The sequence below is a fragment of the Chrysochloris asiatica genome, unplaced genomic scaffold, assembly GCF_000296735.1.
Source record: "Chrysochloris asiatica unplaced genomic scaffold, ChrAsi1.0 scaffold00156, whole genome shotgun sequence".
NCBI lineage: Eukaryota > Metazoa > Chordata > Mammalia > Afrosoricida > Chrysochloridae > Chrysochloris > Chrysochloris asiatica.
In genome coordinates, this window is record NW_006408674.1 from 7,812,501 (window position 1) to 7,828,865 (window position 16,365).

Below are 16,365 nucleotides of genomic sequence, written 5' to 3' on the forward strand. Positions count from 1 at the left end.
TCAGATGATCTCTAAGTCCAGGTGGCATATATTCAAGGTCATATTTTGGCTCTCGTGGACTTGTTTTCATTTTCTTCAGTTTCAGTTTGAATTTGCATAGGAATTCAGTTTGAATTGGCATAGGAATAACTGATGGTCTGATCCACAGTCTGCCCCTGGCCTTGTTTTGACTGATGATATGGAGTTCTTCCATCATCTCTTTCTACAGATGTAGTCAATTTGATTTCTACGTATTCCATCTGGTGAAGTCCATGTGCTATTATGCTGTCTAAGGAAGATATTTGAAATGAACAAATCATTGGTTTTGCAGAATTCTATCATGCGTTCTCCAGCATCATTTCTATCACCAAGGTCATATTTTCCATTCACTGATCCTTCCTCTTTGCTCCCAACCTTTGCAATCCAATCACCAGTAATGTTCAATACATCTTGATTGCAAGTTTGATCAATTTCAGATTGAAGAAGTTGGTAGAATTCTTCTATTTCATCCTCACTGACTTAAGTGGTTGGTGCATAAATTTGAATAATAGTGGCATTAACTGTGCTTCCCTATAGACACATGGATATTATCCTATCATAGACAGCGTTGTACCTCATGACTGATCTGGATATATTCTTTTTGACAATGAATACAACACCATTCATTTTCAATTTTTCATTTCCGGCATAGCAAACCATGTGTTCATCAGATTTATAATGGTCAATACCAGTCCACTTCAGCTCACTAATGCCTAAGATATTGATGTTTATGCATTGCATTTCATTTTTGACAACTTCCACAATTTTCCCAGATTCATACTTGGTACATTCCGTGTTCTGATTTTCAATGGATGTTACAGCTGTTTCTCTTCATTTTGAGTTGTGCCCCATCAGCAAATGTAGGTACCTGCGGGATTTTCACCCATGGCCTGTACTCCATTCATGTAATCACGGTCAACTACTTTGAGGAGGCAGCTCTTCCCCAGTCGCATTTTGAGTGCCTTCCAACTGGAGGGGCTCATTTTCTGGCACTGTATCTGACAGTGTTTCTCTTCTATTCATAAGGTTTTCAGTGACTAAACATTTGGGAGTAGTTTGTCACTCTTCCTAGTCTGTCTTTGTCTAGAAGCTCATCTGAAACCTGTCTACCATGGGTGGTCCTGCTGGTATTTAAAATACCGGTGGGATAGCTTTCAGAATCACAGCAACTCACAAGCCACTACACAGTAAGACGAACTGACCGACGAGTGGTGTTGGAAACCCTTTATAGTGTTACTATGAGTTGGAACCAACCAGACGACATATAAAGAAACAACAAAAATATGGAGGAGACAATTTATCAACAGAAGTCCTATTAATATTAGGCTTTATTCACTTATTTAGGAGCAGTATTTGTTGATAGTTATGCTCTATGGAGTTGGTTCCATCTCATAGCAACCCTGTAACAAGTTTCTGAGGCTGTAAATCTTTATGGGAGCAGAAAGCCTCATCTTACTGCTGCAAAACAGCTGGTAGTTTCTAACTGCTGACCTTGACATTAGCAGCCCAATTTGTAACCACTATTCAACCAGAGCTCCTTCGGAACAATATTGAATTCTCTTTAAATTTGTACAAGCTCCCAGTAAGTGAAAAGAGGCTTCCATTTCCATTGCACTTCACTCAACCTCAACTCAGACAACAAGGTGCTGCACTGCTGTTGATGTTAGGTGTCCCTGAGTCACAGTGATCCTATACACAACAGAAGGAAATGCTGCTTAGGCCTGTGCCAGCCTCACATTCATTGCAAGGTTGGACCCACTGTTGTAGCCACTGTCTCAATGCATCCTATTTAGGGCCTTCCTCTGATTTTTCTGGTTGACCTTCTCTCTGCTTTACCAGGCATGATGGCCTTCTCTAGTTAGCATGTCTAAAATATGCACAATAAAGTCTTGCCACCCCTCACTTCTAAGGAGTACTCTGACTATACTTAGTCCAAGACACACTTATTTGTTCTTTTACTGACAGTCAATGGTCAATTTAATATTTTTTGCCAATAGCATCATTCAAACACATCAATTCTTCTTTAATCACTGTCCAGCTTTTGCATACATATGCTGTTACTGTTGTTGTTAAGTGTTGTCTAATTAGTCGGTTCTGACTAATTTATTGTTGTTTAGTGCCGTTGAATCGATTCCCACCCATAGCAGCCCTGTACAGGGTTTCCAAGGAATGGCTGGTGAACTTGAATCGCTGCCCCTGTGGTTCAAACCGACTTTGCAGTCCAGCACATTAGCCCAAATCGCCACACCAGGACTCTGTTCTGACTCATAGCAACCCTGGTTTCCAAGAAGTGGCTGGTGGGTTTGAACCACTAACCTTGTGGTTAGTGTCCAGTGCTTATCCTACAGCAACATACCAAGACTCCTGTTTGCATGGCTTGGGCCAGGTGGACCTTAGTCCTTAAAGCAACATCTTTGCTTTTTAATACTTTAGTGAGGTCTTTTGCTGCATATTTATCTATGCAATACATTGTTTGATTTCTTTACTGCTGTTTCCATGGGTGTTGATTGTGGATTCAAGTAAAAACAAAATCCTCAACAACTTCAATCTCTGCTTATCATGATGCTGCTACTGGTCCATTTGTGAGGCTCTTTGTTTTCCTTGTGTTAAGTTGTAATCCACACTGAGGCTGTAGTCTTCGGTTTACTAAGTTCCCTTCACTTCTGTCAAACAAGGTTGTTATCACTGCAAAGCACACTGTTAATAACTCTTCCTCCAAACTCAAATTATTTGCTAAACGTAATAGATCGAATAAGTATGGTGAAAGGATATGAATCCTATGTATACCTTCACTGATTTTAAATCACACAGCATCCTCTTGGTTCAGTTGAAATGACCATTTCTTGGTCTCTGTACAGATGCCAAGTGAACACAATTCTTGTTCTGGAATTTCCATTCTGGCAGTGTTATCCATAATTTGTTCTTATCCATACAGTCAAATGCCTTTGAACAGTCAATATAACACAGGTAAATATATTTCATGTATTCTCTGTTTTCGGCCAAAACCCATCTGACATCAGCAATGCTATCCCGTGTTCCAGGTCCTCTTCTGAATTTAGCTTGAATTTCTGGCCGTTCCCTGTTGATGTACTGCTGCAATAATTTTTGAATAATTTTCAGCAAAATTTTATTTTCGAGTGATAGTAGTAATATTGTTTGGTAATTTCTGTGTTCCACTGGCTCACTTTTCTTTGGAATGGGACTATACATATATGGATCTCTTCCAGTTGGTTGGCCAGGTAAGCTGCCTTCCCGAATTTCCTGGAAAAGCTAAGTCAGCACCTCCAGTGTTGCAACAATTCTGTCAATCCCTGGAGTCTTGTTTTTCACCAATGTGGTCAGTGCAGCTTGGAATTCTTCCTTCAGTACCACTGGTTCTTGATCAAAGGCTACCTCCTGAAATGGCTGAATGTCAACTGATTCTTTTCGATAAGTAACTCTGTGTATTTCTTCCTTCTTAGCTTTTTAAAACATTTTTATTGTGGTTTGGATGAGAGTATACAGAGCAAATTAGTTCCTCAATTCAACAATTTAGAAACATTTGGTTTTGTGACACTAATTGTAATTCCCTTCGATGTAATAACATTGCATCGACTTCTTCCCTGGGTTCTGTGTTTCCATTTGTCCATCTTTTCTGGGCCACTTTCTACCTTCTGACCTTTGAGTTTGGGCAAATGCTGCCCTTTTGGTCTCATATCATTCATTGCTCTGAGGAACATGGTCCTCACTGATGTTACTGTTGCATTTATAGGACTGTCTACTGATTGTTTCTGGTAGCATAGTGATTACGAATTGGGCTGCTAACCTCAGGGTCAGCAGTTCGAAACTATGTGCTGTTCCACGGGAGAAAGATGAGGCTTTCTGCTCCCGTAAAGATTTACAGCCTTGGAAACCCTGTACAGGGTCACTATGAGTTGGAACCAACTGCATGGCACATAACAACCACCTATTGGCTAGGAGTCCTGGTGTGGCTCTGTGGGTTAATGCACTGGACTGCAATGTCTGTTTGAATCACAAGGTCAGTGGTTCAAGCTTAGCAGCCACTGCTCGAGAACCCTACACAGGGTTGTTTAGAGTTTGAACTAACTTGACAGCATTTAACAACAACAACAACTAATTGGCTAAGGAACGCTGGTAGCATAGTAGATTATGAATTAGGCTGCTAACCTTAGGGCAGCAGCTTCAATCTACCAGTCTCCATGGGAGAAAGATGAGGCTTTCTGCTCCCTTACAGATTTATAGCCTCGGAAACCCTATACAAGGTTGCTAACAAATCAAAACCAACTCCACAGCACAACCACCACCTAGTGATTGGAGGCTTTCTGCTCCCTTACAGATTTATAGCCTCGGAAACCCTATACAGGGTTGCTAACAAATCAAAACCAACTCCACAGCACAACCACCACCTAGTGATTGGCTTAAAGATGATTTCTAGGACTCAGTTCAATTCCAGGCTTGAAGGGTGTTTAAGAACTACAATCTCAGGGGTCTTCCACTTTCTTTTGATACTTCCTCCACTGTTCAATTTTGGTGCTCATAGAATCCCTTCAACATTGCAGCTTGAAGCTTTGTTTCTTCAGCTCTTTTAGCTTGAGAAACGCATACCATGTTCTTCTTTCCTTTTGGTTTTCTAATTCCAGGTCCTTGTATATTTCTTGACATAGACAAGTGAGTGCCTCCAGTAGGCAACAATCTGTTGAAACATTTCGATTTGTATTCCATCGATTCCTGGAGTCTTGTTTTTTTTTTTTTTGCCAATGCCTTCAGAGCTGCTTGATATTTTTCCATCAATTATTATCTGTTCTTGATCATATGCTCTTGAAATGATTCAACAGCAACAAATTCTTTTTGGTACAGTGACTGTGTACCCTTTCCCTTTTTTTTAAAAATGCTTCCAGCTTCATTGAATATTTTGCCCATGGAATCCTTCAAGATTGTTACGTTGACACTTGTTTATTTCCCATTAGTTCTTTCAGCTTGATAAATGCTGAGTTATGTTCTTTCCTTTTTCTAATTCAAGGTCTTTGCATAGTTCATCATAATATTTGACTTTGTCTTCTTGAGCTGCCCTTTTGAAATTTTCTGTTCAGTTCTTTTACTTCATCATTTATTCCAGTTGCTTTAGCTTCTCTATGTTCAAAAGCAAGTTTCAGAGTCTCCTCTGGCATCCATCCACGTTTGTCTTTGTTTTCCTGTCTTTTTAATGGCCTTTGCTTTCCTCATGTATGATTGTGCTTGATGTCATCCCACAGCTCTTCAGGTCGTTGATCATTAGAGTCTAATGCATCAACTGTGTTCTTGAGATGGTCTCTAATAATTTCAGGTGGGATATACTCAAGGTCATATTTTCACTCGTGTGGACTTATTTTCATTTTCTTCAGCCTGAACTTGCAGATGAGCAATTGGTGGTCTGTTCCATAGTCTGTCCCTTGCATCGTTTTGGCGGATGAGTTGGAGCTTCTCCATGGTCTCTTCCCACAGATGGAGTCAATTTGATCCCTTTTTATTCCAGGTGTATAGTCGGTTGCTTTTTATGTTGTTGGAAAATAAGGTATTTGCAATGTATAAAATCCATTGTTTTTGCAAATTTCTATCTTGCAATTTCCAGCATCATTTCTAACACCAAGGCCATATTCTCCAACTACAGATTCTTTCTTTTTGTTTCCAACTTTCTCATTCTAATCACCAGTAATTATCAATGCATCCATGATAGAGGGACTGGCAGAAGCTCTGGATTCGCAGTTATCTCAATGCTGGAGACATTCGTTCTTTTATAGAACAACATTTACGTAATGGAACCACCTGTTGCCAATTAAAGCAAATTACATGGCTCTGACAAGCACAGAGCCATCTCACCAAACTGTGTCCCTTGATGTCTTAGAAGCCACTGTATTGTCACATAGTTCCTTTCAGATGTAAAACTTATTTGTGAGCATATACGATCCCTATTTCCGTGACCAATTCTTTGCTTGTATCTGTTTAATTAATGGATCAAACCCTATCTAACTGAGAAAGAAGCTGAGGCCTAAGAGACAGGGCATCTATGGGCCACTATTTTCAAGTCTGAGTCTGACATGGGGCACCTTCCAGAGTTCCTTCTGTTGTCATAGACAAGACAGATGTCCCATGTGAACAGTGGTCACAGTATTGTCTGGGTATTAGGCAACCTAATGTTTCAGTTCCAGGTTCATCCCTTAAAAGCTGAATGACCCACAACAGTTCACTTAACTGTCCATAGCCTGTTTGCTTACCTAAAACAAGAGCAATACGGCTCCAACCCACCACAGATCGCTAAGAAGATTAAATGAGATGATGGGAGAAGCACTCTAGCAGAAAACTGCTATACTAATGTCAACAACAGCTATTAGCATCAGCAGGAGGGAAGGCAAGGACTGACGGCCATGGGTCCAATGATGGTACCATGTCTGTGGCCAAAACACAAGCTCTTCTCACCCTCAGAGATGACAATACTACCTACTTCCACATGCCAAGAGGGGAGGAGGATGCTGGACCGAGATATCCCCACGAGAATGTTTTTCCCACAAACTTCGAAAACACCTAGGGCTTGCTATGATTGTCTAGAACTTAAATGCTGAGCTATTATCAAAATTCTCTTTTGGTATGTCCCTTCTATTACAACAGTACCATGTGTTCTACTCTATATTTATTTATTTAGGTCTGATTTTATTCTTAGGTGCCCTCAAGTCAGTTCTGACTCATGGCAATCTGATGCACAACAGAATGGAACATTGCCTGATCCTGTGCCATGCTAACAATCATTGTCACGCTTGAGCCCATTGCTGCTGACACTGTGCTAATCAAGCTCGTTGGGGGTCTTCCTATTTTCCCCGCTAACCCTCCACTTTACCAAGTATGATAGATATCCTTCTCCAGAGACTGATCCCTCCTGATAGTAAGTTGAAAGTATAACAGATGAAGTGCTGTCATCCTGACTTCTAAGGAGCATTCTGGCTGTACTTCTTCCAGCAAAGATTGGTTCTGGCAGTCCATGGTATTTTTAATATTCATCTCCAACACTGTAACTTAAATGCATCAATTCTTGTATGGTCTTCCTTATTCACTGTCCAACTTTCACATTCACACATTGTTGTTGTTAAGTGCTGTTGAGTCAGTTCTGACTCAGTGAACCTGTATAAGGTTTCCGAGGAGCAGCTGGTGGGTTTGAACTGTTAACATTGTGGTTCACAGTTCAGTGCTGACCCAGAGTGCCACACAGGAAAGCCATAGCTAAGGGAAATACCAGGGCTTGGGTCCGATGCAAATATGTAGGGTTTTTGAAGAGCAGCTGGTAGGTTTGAAGTGTTGATCTTGTGGTTCAAACCTATCTTGCAGTCCAGTGCTATACCAGGATACTAACTTTTTTTCAAAAAATGTTTTATTGTTAATTATGTGATAGTTTACATGGGAGAACATTAGTTTTACATTCATCCTATCATATATCGTTTCATTGCCATGGTTTACAATCCCCTCCATGCATCAACAACCAACCAAAGGGTATACACTACAAGCCTGCCCCCCGGTCATCAGCACACAGCCCCTCTCCCTCTCTGGATCTAAAGTCCCCAGCTGCTCCATCTCTCCATGTCATCATCTCTGCCTCCAACTCAGGCATAACTACTTCTCTGGGTAGGTTCCCGCTCTCCGCTCTTCTCCCTTCATGGTCCCAGGGACCTCCACTCCTAGACTGAAAAGTTAATCACTCCTCTCCTTGCTATAAAGCGTCTACCTTTACATTTCCAAGCCTCACAATCAATCTTTATAACAATTATTCACTATTGTATCACAAGAGACCTATCCACATTTCCTTTCATCAGCCCCACCTAGACAGATTGGATATTACTCAGTGGAGATTCTACCTTCCTCCACGCCCTCTGGGTCTAGGTTCCCTCTTGAAAGCTTGTAAACCAGTCACTTCTTGCCTTAGTAGCCCCCCACCCCCATTTTGGGTAGCCAATGCCCAAGTTGCCCATCCCTGTCTACTCTGTGTATGGAGGGGGTAGGAATGATCCTTGCTGTAAAGATTTGTTCCCTGTTTTGAGTTACTGCATCCATAGGTGTAGGTCAAGTTCATCAAACTGTATCAGATTACTCTTTTTTCCCTCTTCTTTCTTCTTCTGGTTGAGCTCTGATCATCCAGTCATTGAAGCCTGGTCAAGTGGGTATTAAGTTACTTTCTGAAATGGTTGAACATCAACCAATTTCCTTTTGGTACAGTGACTTCGTAAGTATTCCTTTCATCTTCTTTTGATGCTTTCCTCATCATTCAATATTTTGCCCATAGAGTCCTTCAATATTCTAAGTTGAGGTTTGAATTACTTCTTTAGTTCCTTCAGCTTGAGAAATGCTGTGCATGTTCTTCCCTTTTGGTTTATTTCTAACTCCAGGTCTCTGCACATTTCTTTGTAAGACTTGACTTTGTCTTGAGCTTCTCTTTGAAATTTTTGTTCAGCTCTTTTACTTCCTCATTTCTTCCATTTGCTTTATCATGTCTATGCTTCAGAGCAAGTTCCAGAGTCTTTTCTGACATCCATTTTGGCCTTTTCCTTCTTCCTTGTCTTCTTAATGACCATTTGCTTTCTTTCTGTATGATGTTCTTGATGTCATCCCATAACTCTTCTGGTCTTTGGTCATTAGTGTTCAATGCATCCAATCTGTTCTTGAGATAATCTCTAAATTCAGGTAGGAGTTATTCAAGTTCCTATTTTGGCTCTCACCAACTTTACATAATTTTCTTCCGTTTCTGATCTTGCATGTGAGCCACTGATGGTCTGCCCCACAGTCTGCCCCTGGCCTTGTTTTGGCTGATGATATGGAGCTTTTCCACAGATGTAGTCAAATTGATTTCTATTAATTTCATCTAGTGGGGTCCCTGTGTATAGTCATCTTTTATGTTGGTTAAAAAAGGTATTTTCAATGAATTAGGTCTGATAAATAAAATTAAACACATTTACATGCTCCTGGTATGGCACTCTGGGATAATGCACTGGACCACAAGGTGGATCTGAAATACAAGGTCAACAGTTCAAATTCACCAGCCACTCCTCGGAAACCCTATACAGGGGTGCTATGAATTGGAATAGACTTGATAGTACTTAACAACAACATATACAATAGAGAATGAGAGAGAAAGGAGAGCCCGAGACAAAGGGCAGCAGTGTGAGAACATGCAAATGGCCAGCTTTACTGATGTCCACATTTCCTCTCTCTTCTCCATCGTCCTTCATCTTAAGGTTTTTGTTTTTAGTTTATTTCTTGTATGTTCATAGTCTTTTCTCAACTATTTTCCTCAGATGGGGGGATCTTAGCAGAATATTATTTCAGATTCTTACATATCCCCACAAGTATCTGTCTTTTGCTGTGAAAGGTGAATGGCAACACGGCTGGTACAATTCCTGGGTTGCATTTTCTCTCTTTAATTGCTCTTTGCACTCGCCACTGTTATTACTACTGTTTTATACAGTAAATGTACTTATCCTGTATTTACCATTTTCTTTATCCTTCATTCCTTCCTGCATTTTAGACCTTCTATCTGGATTCATCTTCATTCTGCTTTAACTACATCCTTTGGAATCTGTTTGTGAGGGTCTGCTAGTTATGAACACTCGTAATTTTCATTTTTCTGAAAGTCTTTCATCCTCATTTCTGATAGATATTTATTCTATGTGTAAAATTCTAGGTCGGCAGCGACTTTCTTCTCCCACATTAAAGTGATCATATTTCTTTACATATAATAGCAGAATGGAGTCCTGGTATGGCACTGCAGGCTAAGCACTGCACTGCTAACCACAAGCTCAAACCCATTTGGCAGCATTCCTTGGAAACCCTATAAAGGGTCACTGAGTCAGAACTGACTTGATGGCCCTTACAAGAGCAGTATGCGTAACTGCTTTAAAATTCGTGCCTGCTACTTCTAACTGAGAACCTGTATCAGGATAGTTTTACTCTTGGTGGATTGGTTAGCTTGGACCAGTGCTGCTTATTGCCCTGTGACAATTACTTGTGGAGATTCTCTGAGGCCAAACTGAAAGGTGTCTTCCTCTGGGAATGACTTGTATTTGCTTCTGCCAGCACCTAGCTGTACTATTTTTCAGAACCACTTTAAACTAAATCCATGGCTTAGAGTTTCTTGGCTACCTTTCTGATATAAACATGGGCTATAAGTTTGCCCCAGGGTCAGCAGTACTTAAGTTTTCCCATCAGGATTTCCCAAAGTCTCATTTGTAACCTCAAGGCCCCAGCAGTCTTCTGATTTCAGAGAAACCAACAGAATGAAACTGGGGTGGAAGAGAAGAGAGCAGTGTTCGGGTTGCCTTATTTCTGGAATCCCTGAATTTGTCTTAAAAGTTGCATGTATATATGTAAGCATTATAAGAATATATCCCATGATGTGATTTTTAATGAGTAAAAGCAAGACAGTAAAGTGTGACAGATCAGATGAGCACATTTGGTTTTAAAGTTACACTAAACTGTACCACAGCACAAGAACAATCTTTCTACTCCAAAGTAACTCAAAATCTTTACTGGGCACTGAACTGGGATAAAGTAATTTCTCACATTAAATTATACTTGTATAATAAAAAAGCTGGTACATACCCTTGTAAAGCCAGCAGCAATGAGGGGCATAACAGATGTCTCGTCTCTATCCCCCCTTCAAAAGAATACAGCAAGTTAGAGACCATTATTCTCAACTATATTCCACTTCTTGTTAACTACTCATGAATTTGCACAATAATGCTACTGAGCATATAATGAATACTTTCAGATGAATTCATATGAATCTAAACTTTTAAAGGATGAAGTTGCAAATAATTTTCTGTTTCAATTTCATATATATTTACACATATACATATATATTACATAATACTTATATATTAATACTTGAAATACATTAGCAGCCAGAATATACAGAAATGCATACATCTATTTAAAAGAAATTATCTCCTACTTGCTTCTATTTTCAATTTACTTAAAAAAAGAAAAAGGAAAGTGCCCTCCACCCCCTAGCAGCTCAGGAGAAAATGTAAAGGGCGTAGGAATATTATAGCTATAAAAGATACAAACTAAATACCATTTATTTGAATACTGCCTTCCTCCTCAAGTTATTTCCAGGTTTTCCTCACCTCCAATCTATGGATGAAATAGAAGATTTCCCAGCATTGCTATAAAATTCGAATCCTTATAGAAATCATGTTCTTAGGAATGGGATTAATCTGACAGCTTGCCTAGTTCTAAAGTCAGAGGCAGTTGAAAAATCACAGAAACTTCTGTCTTGAAGTTAACTGGAGATGCAAAAGAAAGAGCCAAGTGCCGTGTCTATCACTTCATACAAGTTGTTATTTAACCATCTATAAGAGCAATTATTATACTGACAATACATTATACTTGAATTTCAACATTGGAAAAAAATGGGACGTTTACCTGCGTACAACAGCAATAATAACTGTGTTTTCTGAGAGTTTTGATGATCTGATAGACCTTAAGAAAGAAAGCACAACAAAACATACTTTAAAATAAATTTAAAACAATTCTTAAAAACCAATACACTTCATTTTGGTGAAACAATTACAGTTGGGGGAGGACTATAGGGAAAGCAAAGACCCCTTCACACTCTGGAGTCCCCGTCTTGACTAACTGCTCTTTCTCTCTTGGAAATAAAACACTCAATCAGTGAACTGTGGTAACTGCAACAAATGTTGTTTAGTGCTGTCGAGTTGGTTCTGACTCCTTATCGACCCTGTATAGGGTTTCCAAGGAGCAGCTGGCGGGTTTGAACCATGGATCCCATGGTTTGAAGTCTAGTGCTGATCCTAGATGGAGTCCAAATAGATCAGCTGAGATGATGTGCTTTCTACTTGTTTTGGTCTTTGTTAACCTAAGTTGCTCAGAGAATTTCCCCTATCTTGTGCCCACAAGAAAGCAGATATTGTTACCTAAGGGACACACTGTTGTTGTTGTTAAATGCAGTAGGGAGCAGCTGGTAAGCTTGAACCGCCGAACTTGCAGTTCAAACGGCTTTGCAGTGTGACGCATTAACTCAGAGCGCCACACCAGGACTCCTAAGGGGCACATTACGGTATGTGTATTATCACAGGCGGACAGCCATGTGTACAGCAGGGATCAGATCTCTCCCCACTGTATTCTAAACAGCATAAAGAATGACGAGTACTTAGGCTGAACAGAGCCAACAACAATTCAAAACTAGAAAATGCAAGATAGTCTCGTCAGAAAGAAGAAAATAAATTCCTGGTAGAAAAGGTTAAGGATGGAAGGCAGAGGTGGGTGCTGATCCAGAAAGTAGAAAAGTGTTCCACTAAAGGTGCCCAAGCAGTAGGAGGCTCCTCACATAGTGATTTAACCCTTCGGGAGAAGGAGCTTCCAAAGATGCCTCAGAGAATGTCAATCCAGCCAAGATAGAGTAGGAGAAGGAGGCAAAGGAAGCTCTCATTGGAGATACACAACTTCAACTCATCTGACACTGGGGGAAGGAAGCAGAACTTTCTGGAAAAGAACTAGGCCACAGGAGGAAGGAGGGACTCAGCTGTTGGAAAGTGGAGAGATTTGCATGAGTTTAGAATGAGGGGACCCAACTTGCCCCAGGCAAGTCAGAAGTGTGTACGTGGCCCCCAGACCAATGCATCCAGGATAGGACAGAGACCAGCCAACACTTACTGCATGACTTCAGCTCTGTCAGCTAAAGAAAACTTCTGAATTACAGAACACAGAAAATGATTTGAGTGCCTATTTCTAAATCTATCAAGGATGGTACATAACTCTGAACCATTCATACACATAACTGAGAAGTGAATTCATTATATACAGTGGGATGTCTCAGCCTTAGGAGATTTTTTTCTGTAAAGGGCCAGAGAAGCAATGTTTTAGGCTTTGCAGGCCATAGAAACTCTGAGGCAATTACTCGTTTTGACCACTATAGCAAGGAAGCATCAACAGGAACTACATACATGAATAGGCATGACAGTGTCATCCTTTGCTCATCCCTACTTTAGGATTAAATGATAAATGGAGACAAGATTGAAGCTGTCAAAGACTTCATTTTGCTTGGCTCCACCATCAACACTCATGAAAGCAGCAGTCAAGAAATCAAATGACATATTGCATGGGGCAAACCTGCTGTACCAGGTCTATTTAAAGTGTTCAAGAGCAAAGATGTCAGTTTGAGAACTAAAGTGTGTCTGGCCCAAAGCCATGGTATGTTCAATAGCCTCGTGTGCATGTGAAAGCTGGACAGTGAATAAGGAAGACCGCAGAAGAAGTGATGTGTTCGAGTTATGGTGTTGGAAAAGAATAAAGTTATCAGGGACTACCAGAAGAACAAACAAATCTGTGCTGGAAGAAGTACAACCAGAATGGTGAGACTTTTAGTCTGTCATTCTTCGGACATACTGTCGGGAGGGACCAGTCCCTGGAGAAGACTTATCATGCTTGGTAAACTGGAGGGTCAGTGATACAGAGAAGACCCCCAACAAGATGGACTGGCACAGTGGCAACAACAATGGGCTCAAGCTTAAAGACTGTGAGGATGACTCAGGACCAGAAGGGTTTCGTTCTGCTGGGCATGAGGTCGTTGTGAGTTGGAACTGACTCAACAATACCTAACAACAACTTTAGGGGGGTGAGAATTTTCTTGTGGAATCAGGGTTGAGGAAGGCTTGGAGTCAACAGCTGTAGACAAGACCTGGGGTGGAAGAGTCACTCAGAGATGAAAAAGCAGTTTTCTCATGGACCATGCGGCTAGCCAACCTGTCTTCCTCTCTCTCTTCCTTCCTGCTTTCTCTCTCTTCTCCAAGCTCCTTTAGCTCCTATCTGCTGATCCTCTTCTGCACGACCCTTCCTTCTCAGCATGTCACACTGCAGGACCTGCTGGCCAGCTGCCAATCTCTAGTCCAGTCATGGTCTCCCTGTCTGAAGAACAAGCCCGTGGTTTCCTAGAGAAGGGGCCATAGGAGGGGCTGCTTCAGCTGGGAATGGTCACTAGTAGCATGAAGGTACAAGTACACACACAGTTCAGTTAGCGACACTAATGATGACTGTTCAGCCCAGCACTTACTCTTACACAGGGAATGAAAACCAGGGAGTCACAAATGGTATTGCCATGGCTTCTTTGCAACTTGTATGTTTTTATTGTTATGTTTCCAACAAATCAAAGAGATCTGAGAGAGGAAAAGCAAATTTGTATGCAGTTAGCCAGCCCCAAGCAGCTTTTATAGACTTAAAAGAAAAACAGGGATCTGTGCAATACAACAGCAAGCAGGCAACCATGCTGATGACCTGATTAAGTAGTTCTGGATTACTTAACCAATATTGGATATACAGGAGTGATGGGCACTAAAGATGAAGTCAAAGGGTAGACCATCCCTTCAAAGGAGCTCTAAGACACTATAAAAAGAAATGTGTGTGGTTGGCTTTTTCAGATCAGTAAAAAAGATAAAATGGCTAGGAAATAGAAATGGGGCTGAAAAATAGAACCCCGTCTTTAGAGTCATGTAAACTATGAAAGAAATGACTTGGCATAGTCAATGTGTACACTCAGACTTTCAAAAGGCAGATTTCTAGGCCAGACAAAGATAAGGTATGATTCTCTAGTATGAGATTCTGAAAGACAACACAACACAAGCTCTTAAAATCATGCTACCTTGGTGCATCATTAGGATCAAACATAGCTACCCACAATAGGGGAGTCCTGGTGTGGCGCTGCGGGTTAATGCGCCAGACTACAAAGCCATTTGAACTACAAGGTCAATGGTTCAAGCTCACCAACTGCTCCTCAGAAACCCTATGCAGGATCACTACGGGTCGGAACTGACTCGACAGCATTTAACAATAACAAGAAACCACAACAGAACATCCCTGCACCGCAACCCCCAAATGGTGCCTTAAGCAAAACAAGTGGACCGAGGGGAAATCAAGAGACTGAATGAAATCAAGTACTGAGTTCAATCTTGCTCCCATACTCAGTATGCATTAGAATTCTGTGTTGATGTAGGTGAGGTTTCTACTCGGTGCTTTATTTCCCCAGCTCCCTTTAGAACACAGAGTCCTGTTCCTGTTGTACAAAGGACTATGTCTTCTGAGCACAGTAAGCATATGTCTTCTCAAAGGTTCCTCAGTTTCTTATCAAAAAGAATCTTAGTTCTGAGGGCTATTTTCCCCTCCATTATGTTGTGGTAGCTTTTCATAGGACCTGTTCTTTATCCTGTTACTCACTTCTAAGCAGAAGCAACAGCTACCTAGGCTAAGAGTTTGGGAGCAGCAGGCTCAGAGCTTTCCCCAGCCCTTCTCCATGGAACACTCTGGTATTAGCAGATGAACTCCTCCTAAGTCTTCTTAAGTCTACCTGCAGATCAGGCCAAAGGGTGCAAGTGCAGGCTCAGAGAGCACACCAGCGTGGCTCCGATGCAGAGGGGGCTCCCATTCTGCTCGCTGCTTTCTCTGAACCTAACCTTAGACTGATGCAAGTTGTTGTCTGTGAACAGTGCAGTGTGTGAAGGACTGTTCCCAGGCTGCTGATGCCTCTGTCACTTCTACACTGAAGGAAACACTATGCCTCTATCCATCTGTCTCTGCTCCCTGTCTTCAGTTTCCCAATAGATGTAGACAGTATATAAAGGGGGCTGGAGGGCAGGTTTCTGGCCAGCTCACAGAAGCACAGCTGCTCAGCTGGGCGTAGCTATCTGTTCCTCTGGTCAGCGTATCTCCAGCAACCCAGGCGAGACACATAGTGAGAGTAGAGCAAAGCCTTTTCAGCTTCTGAGAGGAACAATCTCGGAGCAGGCTTCCTAATTAGTCCCCATGGCACAACAGATTCAAGGAGACTTCAGAAATCTCTTACAAAAATTCCATTGTCTTTCAATTCTATTTTCCCACAAAGCTTTTGAAGCCTTTTTGTACAGTGGGAATCTGTCTTCTTCTGCCTTCTTGGCTTCTACCATCTCTAACATCTTATCTTGGTGTTTTTACTGCTGTGGTCAACCTTTGTCCCACAATCTTCACTGGGTTTTGATAGGTAGTTGGAAGGAAGCCCTGATGTCAGGCTTTGCAGAGATGGTCTACAACAGCTTCACAACTCACTGACGTGCCTCATCCACTTCATTCACAGCTTGGCAGCCAGACTGAGCTTTCCTTCTGCTCCTGATGCTCTCCTGCATAGACCAGGTCAGTGTCTCCCCTGCCTACAGAGTGAAGTTCAAAGCGTTTCGCTCAGCCCATGAAGGCCCTCGTGACCTACTGCTCCAACCTCACCATTCAGCCACATTCCACACCTGCCTGATCCAGCAGCCACAGAAACCCCACAAAGGGGGCCTGGATACC

The 16,365-nt window shown here is 41.5% G+C and overlaps 1 protein-coding gene across 1 annotated transcript in view; it reads right to left on the reverse strand.

Annotated features, from left to right (window-relative positions):
- The window catches only part of PDE8A (phosphodiesterase 8A), a 194,044-nt gene that overhangs the window by 66,072 nt on the left and 111,607 nt on the right, over positions 1-16,365 (reverse strand). The window contains exons 5-6 of the mRNA XM_006870955.1: positions 11,458-11,514; positions 10,633-10,687 (exon numbers count right to left, since the gene is read on the reverse strand). Of these exons, the coding sequence (XP_006871017.1) occupies positions 10,633-10,687; positions 11,458-11,514 (112 nt within the window). The remainder of the gene's footprint in view (positions 1-10,632; positions 10,688-11,457; positions 11,515-16,365) is intronic.